Genomic DNA, 15,460 nt, shown 5'->3' with positions numbered 1-15,460 from the left:
TCTAAAATGTGCATGAAATGTTTAAACAGAGATAATAGAAAATAATTGTTAAGTTTTAACAAGCGACTGGACAGAATGTCAGAAAAAGAATTCTATTTATGTTACCAAAGATTCTTAACACATGGAAAATTTTTCAATTAACAATAGTAATTTATAACCAGCAAAAGGGAATTTACCTTGAAAAGCTATTTTCAGTTTCTACTGTGGCATCTAAATGCCAAGTGAATCAGCACAGAAGAAAAATCACAGCTTTTGGAGCTATGCCGGTAGGCTTGAGGCACTAGCAGTCTATGCTCCACATATAAACTTACTCCAAAAGTACTGAAATTTCGTAAAGTCTTAAATAGCTCAACCCACTGGGTCAGTTACAATTACAGTATTCCAACATACTCAAGCAAAAATATACTTGGGAATTCTATAATGCTGATTTTAGTACTGGCTGAGTGACAGATAATGTTTCCCACTACGGAATATCAGAAAGAGATTCTGCCTAGTTTTTTTATGCTTTAAGTTTATCATCCTTTTATGGAAATCTTTAAACGCCTGGTGGTTGCTATAATTCAGCAGTCGTATTTGTGCAGGTTCCAAGACAGATATAAAAATGTCAAGACATGTCAAAAACAATTCCTCACAAAACTAAATTTGCTCTCAAAATGCAAAGCGTCCTACATCAGTAAGGGTTCTGTTAATTACAAATCATGGATCAAAGGAACTATCAGCTTTACGTCCTTACGGTATTTTAAACTTACAGCAAAGTATACAATGTAGCGATGACATGAAGGCCATTTAAATTTTATGCCATCTTTTCACTGTTTCATTACCTTGCGTAGAGTACTCAACTTATCTTGCAATACATTTTCTGCAACTGCAAGAATTAAGAATAATGTAGCTGTATTGGGCATCAACTTTAAATAAATATTATGAATAGATAGCTGACTTGAATAACGTAATGCAAAGCTACAAGATTAATTGAAGGGATCTAACAGCGGTGTGTATAAGCAAAGCTTGGATGGTTTATAAAAAAAAAAGAGTAACTGGAACCCCAGCTTTAAAAAATAGACATGTTATTACAATCCACGCAGATTTAAAAAAAAAATCAAACTAGCTGACCCCATTCATTAAATCATACGGTACGTTGTGTGTCACCCCACTATGAAAACCCCAGTCCATTGCCAACAAGCAAAATAAATTGCAAGAAATCGTTATTTCTACATATTACACAAAACATCACACAAGGGTTTTCCAATGAACATCCCTCATGACTGGGAAAGCACAATCTGGTTGAACTTCAGTCTTGTGGTTTAGTCCACCATTTCAGTCCCTCAATGAGATTCTGCTTCGACATATGCTCTAATCCATGGGCTAACCTCTACAAAATATTTGGAGTCATGAATTTATTGAATCTATAACTTTCCCTGTTGCTGTAGGTGCTGGTTTCTTTTACTACTGTACTATGCATTGATAATCAGGTCATTACCCCCCAGTCAGATAGCATCATCTGACAAGAAAAATGAAAAGCTTTATTTACAATTTATTACCATGACATTTTCTTTCATAGCTCAAATATTTAAATTGCTGCCGGAAGCAATTAGCTTCTGAATAGTCTAAATAATTTAGCACTCGTATGTTTGTGAAAACAAATAATTCCAACATACAATTTAAAGCATGGAACTCAATCAAGCCACATCTATGTTAATGAATTTGTATTTGCTGCCATTTTCATATAGATACAGACATCAAAGACATATTTCCCCAACTTCACAGAAACCACAAATTAATATAAAATCATGAATCATAAATATGAATCATTTGATACATTGAATTACAGAAACTGAATTGTTAATATGTTGAGTACAAAATAACCAAATTGTGTTTCCCCAGCCAAATGCATGGAGGTAACCTGAAATGAAAAAGGTGTGCAGTTCAAGTGTTAGAGAAATAATCTGTTGAAAATAAAACGTACTCAAGTAGGGAAGAGAATTTAGAAACAACTTTGTGCCGACATTAAAAACATACATTTATTCAATCACTACTTAAATGTTGTTTGAAGTATTTTTATAAGCCCTTCCCCACCTTACTCCATCTCTTCAGTCAATTCTTCGGCCACCCTCCCCAAGTCTTTCATGCTTTGTTTGGTGTCCCTTGCTACTCTTCCCACCCAGTGATCCAACCTGAGACATTTTACCACATTAAAGACACTTGGATAGAATATTTGTTTTGGTGCAAGCAGGAAATTGCACCTAAAAAGCACTGGTTATGTTGCACTTTAAATTCCCACTAAAATTCATTTGCATAACCAGAAGTAAAATGTCCCACTAACCAGCGCAATCAGGCAGCCTATTAGTATGCAATTGTTCCAGTTTTTTTCTTCCATTATAAAGCATTCCTTGATATATTTGTGAGCGGTAACATGGTGCAGTTTTTACTAATGCAGCTGAAAATGGGTTTACCACAAATAAGCATTTTTAAATAAGGATAACCAGCCCTCCACCTGTGAGTAACCTGATATTAAAAATCACTGAAAATGACTTGAAAATTTTTACTTAACCATTTAAAAAGTTTAATTGGTGTACACTAGTCAGTTTCTTAGTAAATCAAATAATTTTTGATATGAAAATCCATGCCTACTAGTCAAAGATCCCTTTAAAATTTAGTTGCTGTCCACTGCCAGTTTAGACAGTGCATAGTCCCTTTAATGTTTTTGCATGGCTGTCCACACATGGCCTTTACCACAGATTAACGTCTTCCAGGCTGCTACGGGGCCGCACACCCATACAGCTTAGTGGGAACAGATCTATTAGTGCCTATACTAAAGAAAATTATAATTTGACGAGCCTTCCTGAACCAGCGCAATCAGCAGAAACTCAAATTTGACATGAGGACATGGTCAGTTCTTTGGGCAGAGCCTGATTTGGTCAGATTGAACTTGAACCAGCATAAAAGTTCACAGAAAACACAAGGGAAATTGGTTTGGGGCATAACTCATGTGTTTAAAATTCCCCAATCTTTTGTACTGGTTCGACAAATTATGCCCAGATTGTGCCAATATAACTAGCGGAAACCACAAGAAACTCAACCCCACTCCATAAGTGCAATACTACCATGGGAAACATGAAGCTACAAAGGAGTTTATTCTGCTTTCTACTCATACAATTAAAGTTTGCACAATAGAATAGATTCCAGCAAAATACTACAAATGATTAAATATTATTCCATGAATGGAGACCACATAGCTAGAGAGCAATACATACCTTTCCTTGTAAGGTAATATAGTATTCTACAAAATTATCTGCTTCTTTGTAAAACATACAAGTTTATATGATAGAGATAAACATTTTTAAATGCTTTAGGTGTAATGTATTAATCTGGTACATCTCTTGCACCAAGTGTAATACGCAGTAGCATCTCAACAGTAGGTTAAAGTAAGTGTCATTGTGATGCAGGTCATGTTGCCCTTGATCTGTTGGGGTTCCAGTGACCAGGTTCAAAATTATAAGGACGTGTTCTTGTTACACTCCGTTTTGTTCAGCTTTATTTACTTTGTAGTTGTACCAATTGGCTGTTGGTTGGATTTATAGACGTGAATTTATGTTCTGCCAATATGCAAAATATATAGAAGTGGTAATCACAAAGAAAATTTCCATGGATTGCAGTTTAGCATGCACCAAGACAGAAACAGCAAAGGCCATCATTTTAAAAAAAGTATTGGATTCAGGACCCTCAACAATGCAGACACAGATTCCAACACAGCTGAAAAACAATGCATCAATCAGCACATTATTAGCTATAAAAAAATTGTATAAATATTAATGTTAACAAGATTCTGGCAATTTTATTCAGACTGACGTATTAGTTTTGAAAATCAAACTGATTCTTTGGTGTATTTAACATTCAGTTTTACTCATTTTCCAGTGACCATAGTTTTTCGATTTAACTCGAACATTCTGCATGGCAACACAAGTTGTAACGAAGGCTAATTTTACATGTGCAAGAAAAGTCTTGATTTTAACAAATGGCCTCAAAAAATATTTTTGGTTCGGGCATGGAATTTGCTGCACCGAGCTCCTTGCTGTAGCACTGAAGACCCACAGAAATATATGAACAGAGCTAATAATATCCTAGATTACAGAAATAGAAATTTTTTTTAAATTCTAGTTCATGGGATGTGAGTGTCACTGGCTAGGCCAGAATTTATTGTGCATCCCTAATTGCCCTAGAGAAGGTGGTGGTGAGCTGCCTTCTTGAACCTCTGCAGTCCAAGTGGGGTAGGTATACCCACAATGCTGTTCGAAAGGGAGTTCCAGGAGTTTGACCCAGTGACAGTGAAGGAACAGCGATATAGTTCCAAGTCAGGATGGTGTGTGGCTTGGAAGGGAACTTGCAGGCGGTGGTGTTCCCATGCATTTGCTGCCCTTGTCCTTCTAGGTGTTGGAGGTTGAAGGTTTGGAAGGTGCTGTCTAAGGAGCCTTGGTGCATTGCTGCAGTGCATCTTGTAGATGGTACACACTGCCGCCACTGTGCGTCGGTGGTGACGGGAGTGAGTGTTTGTGGATGGGCTGCCTGTCAAGCTGGCTGCTTTGTCCTGGATAGTGTCGAGCTTCTCAAACCCAGGCAAGTGGAGAGTATTCCATCACATTCCTGACTTGTGCCTTGTAGATCGATGACAGGCTTTGGGGAGTCGGGAGGTGAGTTACTCGCCACAGGATTCCTAGCCTCTGACCTGCTCTTGTAGCCACGGTATTTATATGGCTACTCCAGTTCAGTTTCTGGTCAATGATAATCCCCAGGATGTTGATAGTGGGGGATTCAGCGATCGTAGTGCCGTTGAATGTCAAGGGAAGATGGTTAAATTCTCTCTTGTTGGAGATGGTCATTGCCTGGCACTCGTGTGACGTGAATGTTACTTGCCACTTATCAGCCCAAGCCTGGATATTGTCCAGATCTTGCTGCATTTCTACACAGACTGCTTCAGTATCTGAGGAGCCGAAAATGGTGCTGGATGTTGTGCAATCAGTGAACATCCCCACTTCTGACTTTATGATTGAAGGAAGGTCAGTGATGAAGCAGCTAAGGATGGTTGGGCCTAGGATACTACCCTGAAGAACTCCTGCAGTGATATCCTAGAGCTGAGATGATTGTGGTTGTTGGAGGTCAATCATCATCTTTTTGCTATGTATGTCTCCAACCAGCAGAGAGTTTTCCCCAACTTCTGTTGACTCCAGTTTTGCCAGGGCTCCTTGATGCCATACTCGGTCAAACGCTACCTTGATGTCAAGGGCAGTCACTCTCACCTCATCTCTTGAGGTCAGCTCTTTTGTCCATGTTTGAACCAAGGCTGTAATGAGGTCAGGAGCTGAGTGGCCCTGGCGGAACCCAAACTGAGCATCATTGAGCAGGTTATTGCTAAGCAAGTGCCGCTTGATGGCACTGTCCATGAGACCTTCCATCACTTTACTGATGATTGAGAGTAGACTGATGGGGCGGTAATTGGCCAGGTTGGACTTGTCCTGCTTTGTGTGTACAAGACATAACTGGGCAATTTTCCACATTGCTGGGTAGATGCCTGCGTTGTAGCTGTACTGGAACAGCTTGGCAAGGGGCACGGCAAGTTCTGGAGCACAGGTCTTCAGTACTATTGCCAGAATATCATCAGGGTCTTTGCAGTATCCAGTATCTTCAGTTGTTTCTTGATGTCACGCAGAGTGAATCGAATTGGCTGAAGACTGGCATCTGTGATGCTGGGGAACTCAGGAGGAAGCAGAGATGGATCATCAATTCGGCACTTCTGGCTGAAGATTATTGCAAATGCTTCAGCCTTATCTTTTGCACTGATGTGCTGGGCTCCCCCATTATTGAGGATGGGGATATTTGTGGAGCCACCTCCTCCAGTTAGTTGTTTAATTGTCCACCACCATTCACGGCTGGATGTGGCAGGACTGCTGAGCTTAGATCTGACCCATTGATTATGGGATCGCTTAGCTCTGTCTATCGCATGCTGCTTACGCAGTCTGGCACACAAGTAGTCCTGTGTTGTAGCTTCACCAGGTTGACACCTCATTTTGAGGTATGTCTGGTGTTGCTCCTGGCATACCCTCATGCACTCTGCATTGAACCAGGGTTGGTCTCCTGGCTTGATGGTAATGGTAGAGTGGGGGAAATGCCGAGCATTGAGGTTCCCGATTGTGGAGGAGTACAATTCTGCTGCTGTTGATGGCCCACAGTGCCTCATGGATGCCCAGTTTTGCATTGCTAGATCTATTCGAAATCTATCCCATTTAGCACGGTGGTAGTGCCATACAACATGGTGGACAGTATTCTCAATGTGGAGGCAGGACTTTGTCTCCACAAGGACTGTGCAGTGGTGACTCCTACCAATACTGTCATGGACAGAAGCATCTGCGTCAGGCAGATTGGTGAGGACGAGGTCAAGAATGTTTTTCCCTCACCACCTGCTGCAGACCCCGTCTAGCAGATATGTCCTTTAGGACTCGGCCAGCTCGGTCAGTAGTGTGCTGCCGAGCCACTCTTGGTGATGGCCATTGAAGTCTCCCCACCTAGAGTACATTCTGCGCCCTTGCCACCCTCAGTGCTTCCTCCAAGTGGTTTTCAACATGGAGGAGTACTGAGTCATCAGCTGAGGGAGTGCGGTAGGTGGTAATCAGCAGGAGGTTTCCTTGCCTATGTTTGACCTGATGCCATGAGACTTCATGGGGTCCAGAGTAGACATCGAGGACTCCCAGGGCAACTCCCTCCCGGCTGTATACCACTGTGCCACCACCTCTGCTGGGTCTGTCCTGCCGGTGGGACAGGACATACCCGGGGATGGTGATGGCAGTATCTGGGACATTGTCTGTCAGGTATGATTCTGGGAGTTTGACCATCTCAGGCTGTTGCTTGACTAGTCTGTGGGACAGCTCTCCCAACTTTGGCACAAGCCCCCAGATGTTAGTAAGGAGGACTTTGCTAGGTCTGCCATAGTCATTTCCGGTGCCTAGGTCGATGCTGGGTGATCCGTCTGTTTTCATTGCTTTTTATTGGCTTCGTACCATCTAGATACAACTGAGTGGCTTGCTAGGCCATTTCGGAGGGTATTTAAGAGTCAACCACATTGCTGTGGGTCTGGAGTCACATGCAGGCCAGACCAGGTAAGGACAGCAGATTTTCTTGGAGGTACCCTATATCAAATTTGACAGTGAGGCTTAAAATTTGGTATGAATTACAACTAACCTGATAAGATGAAAACATGGCAATATGAATGAGTCTAACATGAAACTGGTAAAGGAAGATGGGGCGGCACAGTGGATCGCACTGCAGCAGTTCGCACTGCAGCCTCACAGCTCCAGGGACCCAGGTTCGATTCTGGGTACTGGCTGTGCAGAGTTTGCAAGTTCTCCCTGTGACCACGTGGGTTTTCGCTGGGTGCTCCGGTTTCCTCCCACAGCCAAAGACTTGCAGGTGATAGGTAAATTGGCAGTTGTAAATTGCCCCTAATGTAGGTAGGTGGTAGGGAATATGGGATTCTGTAGGGTTAGTATAAATGGGTGGTTGTTGGTCGGCACAGACTCGGTGGGCCGAAGGGCCTGTTTCAGTGCTGTATCTCAAAATAAAAAAAAATATATATATATATAACCAAGATTTAATATAGCCCAAAAGAGAAAAAATAGTGACAAAAACTGTTCGAAAAAAAAACTTCTGTTCAAAGTACTCAAGATGAAAACTGTTGGAAGAGCAATGGTTAATATCAGAAAGCCAGAGTACTTAAATTTATAAAAAAAATATGCTGTGTGCATACTTATATAACTGTGGGCCAAACACCACTACCTGACCATCTGCAGATGGTTCGGTTCAAGAACATAGCAATGAAATATGAAATGATCAATGTTCAGGACAGTTAACAAAATGAGTTATGGCACATCAGAAAACAGCACCTTTGAACAAGAATAGGGAACCGCCTATGTAGTGACAATGAGCCACAAACAGGCCAACATTATCTTTTGGATGACATTAAACCTTGCAGGTAGGCAGAAAAGAACCTACAACACTATTCAATGGGGAGTTCGCTAAATGTCCTGGACAACATTTAACCCTCAAGCAACACAAGCTGCAAGTTTAATTGGTCATTTATCTCATTGCTATTTGAGATACATTGCGGTGCACAAATTGGTGTCACATTTTCTTACAATGCAACAGTGACGACAGTTACTTACTGGAAAGCACTATACAAATTCAAGCTTTTTTTTTCTATGATATTACTATGTATGTAAATCACAAATGTGGCAGTCCTCTCAAAGGCAAAGCTCCCACGCATGTTGGCACTAATCAAACAGAGTCGGCTTCAGTGGATCAGAAATGTCCGCAGGATGGAAGACAGCCACATACCCAAGAACCTTCTGTATCGTGAGATAGCCGGGGCCAGATGGCCAGTGGGGTGGCCAAAGCTCCGCTTCGAGGCTGCTTGCAAGCATGATATGAAGGCCATAAATGTTAACTATCACACCTGGGAGTCACGAGCTGGCGAAAGAGGGAAATGGCAAAATCCTGTGGACTGGCGTGCACTACGATGACCAGTGGCTATAGCAGCTTGGCAACAGGTGCCAATGCCAAAAACAGCTCACAACATCACTTGGCAGCTTGACGTGTGGCACTTGCAGCAGAATCTGCCTCTCAAGGATTGGCCTTCACAACCATCAGCAAAACTGCACCAAAAAAAGACACCCCGCCTAAATGGATTGTTTGCTGCATGTCCATCATCTTTCGTAGATGGAAGGATGCCAACCAGGTATGTATGGCTAACAGTAGTTCATTGTTTTTAAAAATGAAAGATTGTATATGAAAAAATATCCCACCCAGAGTCACTGTAAAATACCAAAATAACTGGACATTTGATGGCAAACTGGGCTGAAGAGCTCAAAAGAATTACTGAATCCCAGAGCTTTTCGCATCAGGCTCTGTGAAAGCCAATAAGCTACACAATGTTAAAACTGTTCATAGTGGACCAAGGCAATACTACATTCAGACTCCATGTAATGAAGCAAATTTCTTGAGCAGTTAAATAAACAGAGATTCATTTAGGTTGTAGTTTAAGAGAAAGCACTTGATCTACCTAAATCATATGAAAAGGACGCCCCAAAGAAATTTTCACTGCTTCTCTGTAGAGGATTCTACACGAGTAACCTGTGCTCCGCTCTGGATTAAATGGAGCTGCTCTGTTCAGACAGGAGCGATGCGCCCCACTGGCACCGATCCAGTTCCGATAGCATATCAGTACCCTTTTTTTTAAAAAAAAAAGGGAGAAACCCAAGTAAAGGTCTGAAGCCTGTAGATAGATAAGGTCATAATAAAGTTTGCAAAATAGTATAACAGGGACAGGGTAAACCAAGTAGAGATAAGACAAAAATATGGTTTAAATTATAGATAAATTAAAAGATTGAGTGCCACAGTTTTGAGGTACTGGGAAAGATGTGCTAGGAACAAAAAGAGATGGTAAGATAAAGTTGGAGAGTGATTGTCAAAATGGGATAATGTTGCAACAAGTGACTCCAAGATCTGTCACACAGTGACTACAGGTGCCATGATGAAAATTCTATGTTTGTATTTCACAGTTATTGAAATATTTTGCATTAACAGCTATGATTAGCTTTGTATACCAAAACAAAAAGAATAGAAAGACACAGAAGCCTGGTCATCTTGGTGTTATTTTAATAACAGCATTAATGGATTAACATCAGCTGTAAAATACTGTAAACAAAATTTAAAAAGATAGACTATGTCCAAAAATTATGCTAATTGAAGCATTTGGCAAAATAACATTTGGAATTACAGGAGTGCAATGTGTGGCAATGGCTGATGTGACTACAAAGGACTTCAAGGACATCTGTCGTTATTTTTTTAATCAGGCGGAACCATATCCAAAAATAGCACTAAAATTATACCAACAATGTGCATCCAATGCTCTACTGATCCAAGGTATGAAGTAATTATAACACTTATATAGAAAATGAGGTGGAGGAGCATTATACCCTTAAACCCCATCTCTTTGCAAAACCTTTTCATCATCTTTTCTGCGAGCTCCTTCAACTTAATTCCATCCCCTATGCTTGTTTGAAGTGCCTTAGAACTTTTATACATTAATACATTATATAATTATATCTGCATACACTTCCTGTCAATTTTCTATTATAAATTTCTAAATTCACATCAAATATAGAAACTTCCTATGTAAACTTACCATTACATCCTCCGGCGGTGGAGGCACTGGAATGTCAGCACTGGCTGAAGACTCTAATAACAGTGTGACAAGTTTACCTAAGAATTGTCATAATAAATGCGAACAAGGAATTTATAATGGAAATATAAAAATAAATGCAAAATGTATGTCTTTAAAATAGGGAAGACATCATCAATTATACCCTGCCATCTCAAGGCAGCACTTGATTTCAACTCCCCATGTGCAATGCTGGGAGATCAGCTAATCAGTTCCGACATATTAAGTGTTTGCTTCCTACTATACACAACCGACGGTTACATCAAGTTAACGTTCTATTACTTGAGGTTAGAGTAGTTTGTGATTTCCTGCTAAACTCCTAATTGCAGATCAGATATTAAAGAGTTCTTAGAATTACTGAAGAAGTTTCCTGGACACAAAGCTTCAATTGCAAGAATTGGGTTTACCTCCTCCTGAACTGCTGGATCACTAACAGTGGACATTTGATCCTTGAAAAGTCTCAATTAAAGATTATGTTGCCTCCACAACTTCCCCAATCCACAAACAAGAAACCTTGGGCACACCATTAAAAATGGCTTTACGCACAAATATATACCTTTTCAGAGAACACATTTTGATACACTTTTCAATACAAATTTCACCATACCTACAGGTACATATATACAGTAACAAATAGTTCTATACAATAGTGAGGGAAGGGAGTACAGTGACAGAATCAGGGTCTCTCAATAGGACTTGCGAGCTGAGTTATTAACAGAGGGGAGAAAGAGGAGCAATAAACTTTTATGATTTCAAGCAAAATGCTGACATACAAAGTATGATATATAGAATTACAAATTACAGTAATGCTTTATATAAAAGCAAAACAAAAAAAGGTTCAAAACTGGCTCTATAATAACCAGGTTAACTGCAATCGTTGCATGAATTAAGCTTACCGCCAACAATTTCAGCATTTCAATCAATTCTTTATCAGCCTTCTTGCTTGATTCACTTCTAATACTGAGACCAAATTAACAAAATTCCCTTCTGAAAAAAATGTATAGAAAAATACCACCCACCAATAAAATCTAGCAGCTTTTCTGTCCCCCAAGTTCATCGCCTATTACCAGTGAGTTATACATTTATCAACGTTGTCCCCAACTTACCCAATGCTGAAAACAATTTCAGGAAGCAAGGAAGTCATGTTGAACTTGTACAAGATACTAGTTGGGCCTCAGCTGAAGTACTGCGTCCAATTCTGGGCACTGCACTTGAGGAAAGACGTGAGGGCATTGGAGAGAGTACAGAAGAGATTCACGAGAATGGTTCCAGGGATGAGGAATTTCAGTTATGAAGATAGATTGGAGAAGTTAGAACTGTTTTCCTTGGAGATGAGAAGGTGGAGAGGTGATTTGATAGAGGTATTCAAAATCATGAGGGGTCTGGACAGAGTAGATAGAGAGAAACTGTTCCCGCTTGTGAAAGGATCGAGAACAAGAGGGCACAGTTTTAAAGTATTTGGTAAGAGAAGCAAAAGTGACATGAGGAAAAAGATTTTCAGGCAGAGAGTGGTTAAGGTCTGGAATGCACTGCCTGAGAAAGTGGTAGAGGCAGGTTCAATTCAAGCATTCAAAAGGGAATTAGACAGTTGTATTAAAAGAATGTGCAGGGTTATGGGGAGAAGGCATGGGAATGGAACTTAGAGCCAGTGCAGACACGATGGGCCGAATGGCCTCCTGCGCTGTAACAACTGCGATTCTGTGATGATAAAACAGCAATACAATTCCAATCAACGCTTGTCACGTCCGACACAATGTTTTATTCACCCTAACAAAAATAAAAAGCTCCAGCCCATTTAAAAAAAACATCAAGAGGATTTGTCCTGTTACCCTGGGTCTCCGAATCATGAGGCCAACTGAACACGAAGCCAATTACATAGAATTTACAGCACAGAACAGAAACAGATCATTCGGCCCAACTGGTGGATGCCAACTCCAAACCAGCCTCCTCCCACTCCTAATCCTAACATGTACCCGACGGCCTCTTCCTGTGCTGTATCTTTCCAGGACATCCTCCAATTCCTTTCTCCCTCATGTTCTTCTTATCTAACTTCCCATAAAGTTACCACAATAAAAATTACCCTCCTCACCCCCACAGCCCTCACGCATAATTAAAAGCAAATAAACGAACCCCACCTATTTAGATCGAATATATACATGCAAAAAAGTTTTAAATGAAAATCGACACGTACCTTCAAACTCTTCGTCGTCCTCCGAGTCGGTTTGCATGGGCTCATCCGCGAAGTTAACCGCCTTGGTGGCTCGGAAAGCACCGCTGCCGCTCTTGTCATTGCCGAAAGGCAGCTTCTGGCTCGCCTGCAGTTTGCTGAAGTATTGTACGGCGAACTCGACCAGGTCGGCCGGCTGCTTCCTCAGCACCTCGACAGTGAAGCTCTGCAGCAAGTCTGTCAGCCCAGCTGGGATTTTAATGCTCATTCCTATGCTGTGATGCACAGGGAATTACTACAAAAAATACAATGTATGTGTGCGCGTATCAATAAAAAGCAACAGTAACTTATTGCTGATAGTCTCAAATGGCTACTACACATGGGAACTGAGTTTACCCGAATATGTACGTACTGGCGGGGGGGGGGGGGGGGGATGCCGCTTTGCTGAATTAAAGTGTCAGGGTACTTCCCCCTCTCTTCCTTACCAGTTTTCAATGGCAGAGTGTAACTCACAACATCATTTACAAGAGCCTCCCCGCTCACTGACTCCCAGCTACACGTGATCCCAGAAACCATGGGAACCGCCAGGGCCGGGAATTTACGTCGGCAAAATAAAAAAAAAATGACAGCGCAGAGAGGACAACTTCTGTTTAAAGGGGCAATGCTGCAGTGTTGGCGAAAGGAAGATAGCGCAGCCGTGGGTCATGTTTTAGTGGCAACAAAAAATAAGTCATAACAATTATGCTAATCCCGCCGTCTGATAAATCAGGAGATTTGGTATAAAAAATCACGAGTTGCTATTTTTTTACAAACATAACCCAATGTAGATTGACAGTTATAAAAACAAGAAATGCTGGAACCACTCAGCAGGTCTGGCAGCATCTGTGGAAAGAGAAGCAGAGTTAACGTTTCGGGTCAGTGACCCTTCTTCGGAACTGACAAATATTAGAAAAGTCACAGGTTATAAGCATTGACAGTTGATTTATAAACCTTACCACTGGCTTATTTCATCTCCAACAGGAGAGAGCTCTTTACAAAATCTATATTACTGTATCTGAAAATGTTTGCAACATTTTTTTAAAAATCCCACCTGTTATCCCAATACCCATGAAAGAATTCACCCTCCCACTACAGTAGGAGATCATTCTGCCCACTATACCTGTGCCTGCTCTTTGGTAGAGCTTTTCATTTAGTCTTTCCCCATAGACCTGTATTTTCCCCCCTTCAAATATTTGAATCCAGACACTGGATGAGCTAAAAATTGATAAAGAGGAGGTATTGGATGGGCTGGCTGTGCTTAAAGTTGATAAGTCGCCAGGACCAGATGAGATGCATCCAAGGATACTGTAGGAAGTAAGGGTGTAAGTTGCGGAGGCACAAGGTCATAACCTTCCAATCCTCCTTAGATACAGGGGTAGTGCCAGAGGACTGGAGAATTGCAAATGTTACACCATTGTTCAAAAAGCAGTAAGCCCAGCAATTACAGGCCAGTCAGTTTAACCTCGGTGGTGGAAATAATAATTCAGGACAAAATTAACAATCACTTGGACACATATGAATTAATTAAGGAAAGTCAGCATGGATTTGTTGAGGGCAAATCACGTTTAACTAACTTGCTTGAGTTTTTTGATAACAGAGAGGGTTGTTGAGGATCATGTGGCTGATGTGGTGTACATGGACTTCCAAAAGGCATTTGATGAAGTGCCACATAACAGGCTTGTCAGCAAAGTAAAATCCCATGGAATTAAAGTGGCAGCATAGATACAAAGTTGGTTGAGTGACAGGAAACAGAGAGTAGTGGTAAATGGTTGTTTTTCAAACTGGAGGAAGATATAGAGTGGGGTTCCCCGGGGATCTGTGTTAGGACCATTGCTTTTCTTGATCTATATTAATTATCTGAACTTTGGTGTACAGGGCACAATTTCAAAATTTGCAGATGACACAAAACTTGGAAGCATTGTAACCTGTGAGGAGGATTATGATAAATTTTAATAGGACTTAGACAAGATGGTGGAATGGGCAAACAAGTGGTAGATAAAATTTAACGGAGAGAAGTGTGAAGTGATTCATTTTGGTAGGATGAGGAGAGGCAATATAAAATAAACGGTATAATTCTAAAGTGGGTGCAGGAGCAGAGGGGCCAGGAGGTGTATGTGCACAAATCACTGAAGGTGGCAGGGCAGGTTAAGAAAGTGCTTAATAAAGCATACATTATCCTGGGCTTTATAAATAGGGGCATCGAGTACAAAATCCAGGAAGTTACGCTGAACATGTATAAAACCCTGCTTTGGCTTCAACTGTGTGCAATTCTGGGCACCAGACTTTAGGAAAGATGTGAAGGCATTGGAGAGGGTGCAGAAAAGATTCATGAGAATGGTTTCAGGGATGAGGAACTTCAGTTACAAGGATAGATTGGAGAAGCTGGGGCTGTTTTCCTTAAAGAAGAAAAGATTGAGAGGAGATTTGATAGAGGTGTTCAAAATCATGAGAAGTCCGGACAGAGAAGGTTCCTGTTGGCGGAAGGATCAAGAACCACGGGACACTGATTTAAGGTGATGGGCAAAAGAGGCAATGGCAAAGGGAGGAAAATCTTTTTTGTGTGCATGTGGTTAGTATCTGGAACGCACTGCCTGAGAGTGTGTTGGAGATTCAATTGTGGCTTTCAAAAGAGAATTGGATACTTACCTGAAACAAAAAAAAATTGCAGGGGTATGGGGGAAAAGGCAGGGGAGTGGGACTAGGTGAGTTGCTCTTGCAGAGAGCTGACACAGACACAATGGGTCAAATGACCTCCTTCTGTGCTGTAACCATTCTATGATTCTATTTATCTAATTCCCTTTTTCCCACTCACTTCAATTTTAGGCACTGCCTCTTGCTGGGTAAAAGGTCAACTGGTATCTCATCCAAGTATCCCTTCAGCCAGCTAATCATTCACGAAGGACATCAGAGATGAGCACAATCTTGTTTTCACCCAATATCCGTACACAAACATGCATGTACACACACACACAAAAACATACCTTTAAGCA

At 41.2% G+C, this 15,460-nt stretch overlaps 1 protein-coding gene across 2 annotated transcripts in view; it reads right to left on the bottom strand.

Annotated features, from left to right (window-relative positions):
* The window catches only part of LOC137384729 (cAMP-dependent protein kinase type II-beta regulatory subunit-like), a 112,212-nt gene extending 99,228 nt beyond the window's left edge, over window positions 1–12,984 (bottom strand). Inside the window, exons 1-2 of one of the 2 annotated variants that reach the window (XM_068059078.1) lie at window positions 12,917–12,984; window positions 12,456–12,726 (exon numbers count right to left, since the gene is read on the bottom strand). In XM_068059078.1, coding sequence (XP_067915179.1) covers window positions 12,456–12,699 — 244 coding nt within the window. In that variant the 5' untranslated portion in view covers window positions 12,700–12,726; window positions 12,917–12,984. The remainder of the gene's footprint in view (window positions 1–12,455; window positions 12,727–12,916) is intronic. The other variant, XM_068059079.1, reaches the window with a different exon arrangement.
* Window positions 12,985–15,460: the final 2,476 nt, after the last annotated feature.

This window comes from Heterodontus francisci, chromosome 27 (genome assembly GCF_036365525.1).
Source record: "Heterodontus francisci isolate sHetFra1 chromosome 27, sHetFra1.hap1, whole genome shotgun sequence".
In the NCBI taxonomy this organism is placed as follows: domain Eukaryota; kingdom Metazoa; phylum Chordata; class Chondrichthyes; order Heterodontiformes; family Heterodontidae; genus Heterodontus; species Heterodontus francisci.
The sequence above is the reverse complement of the archived record's forward strand: the minus strand, read 5'-3'. Positions and strand labels throughout refer to the sequence as shown.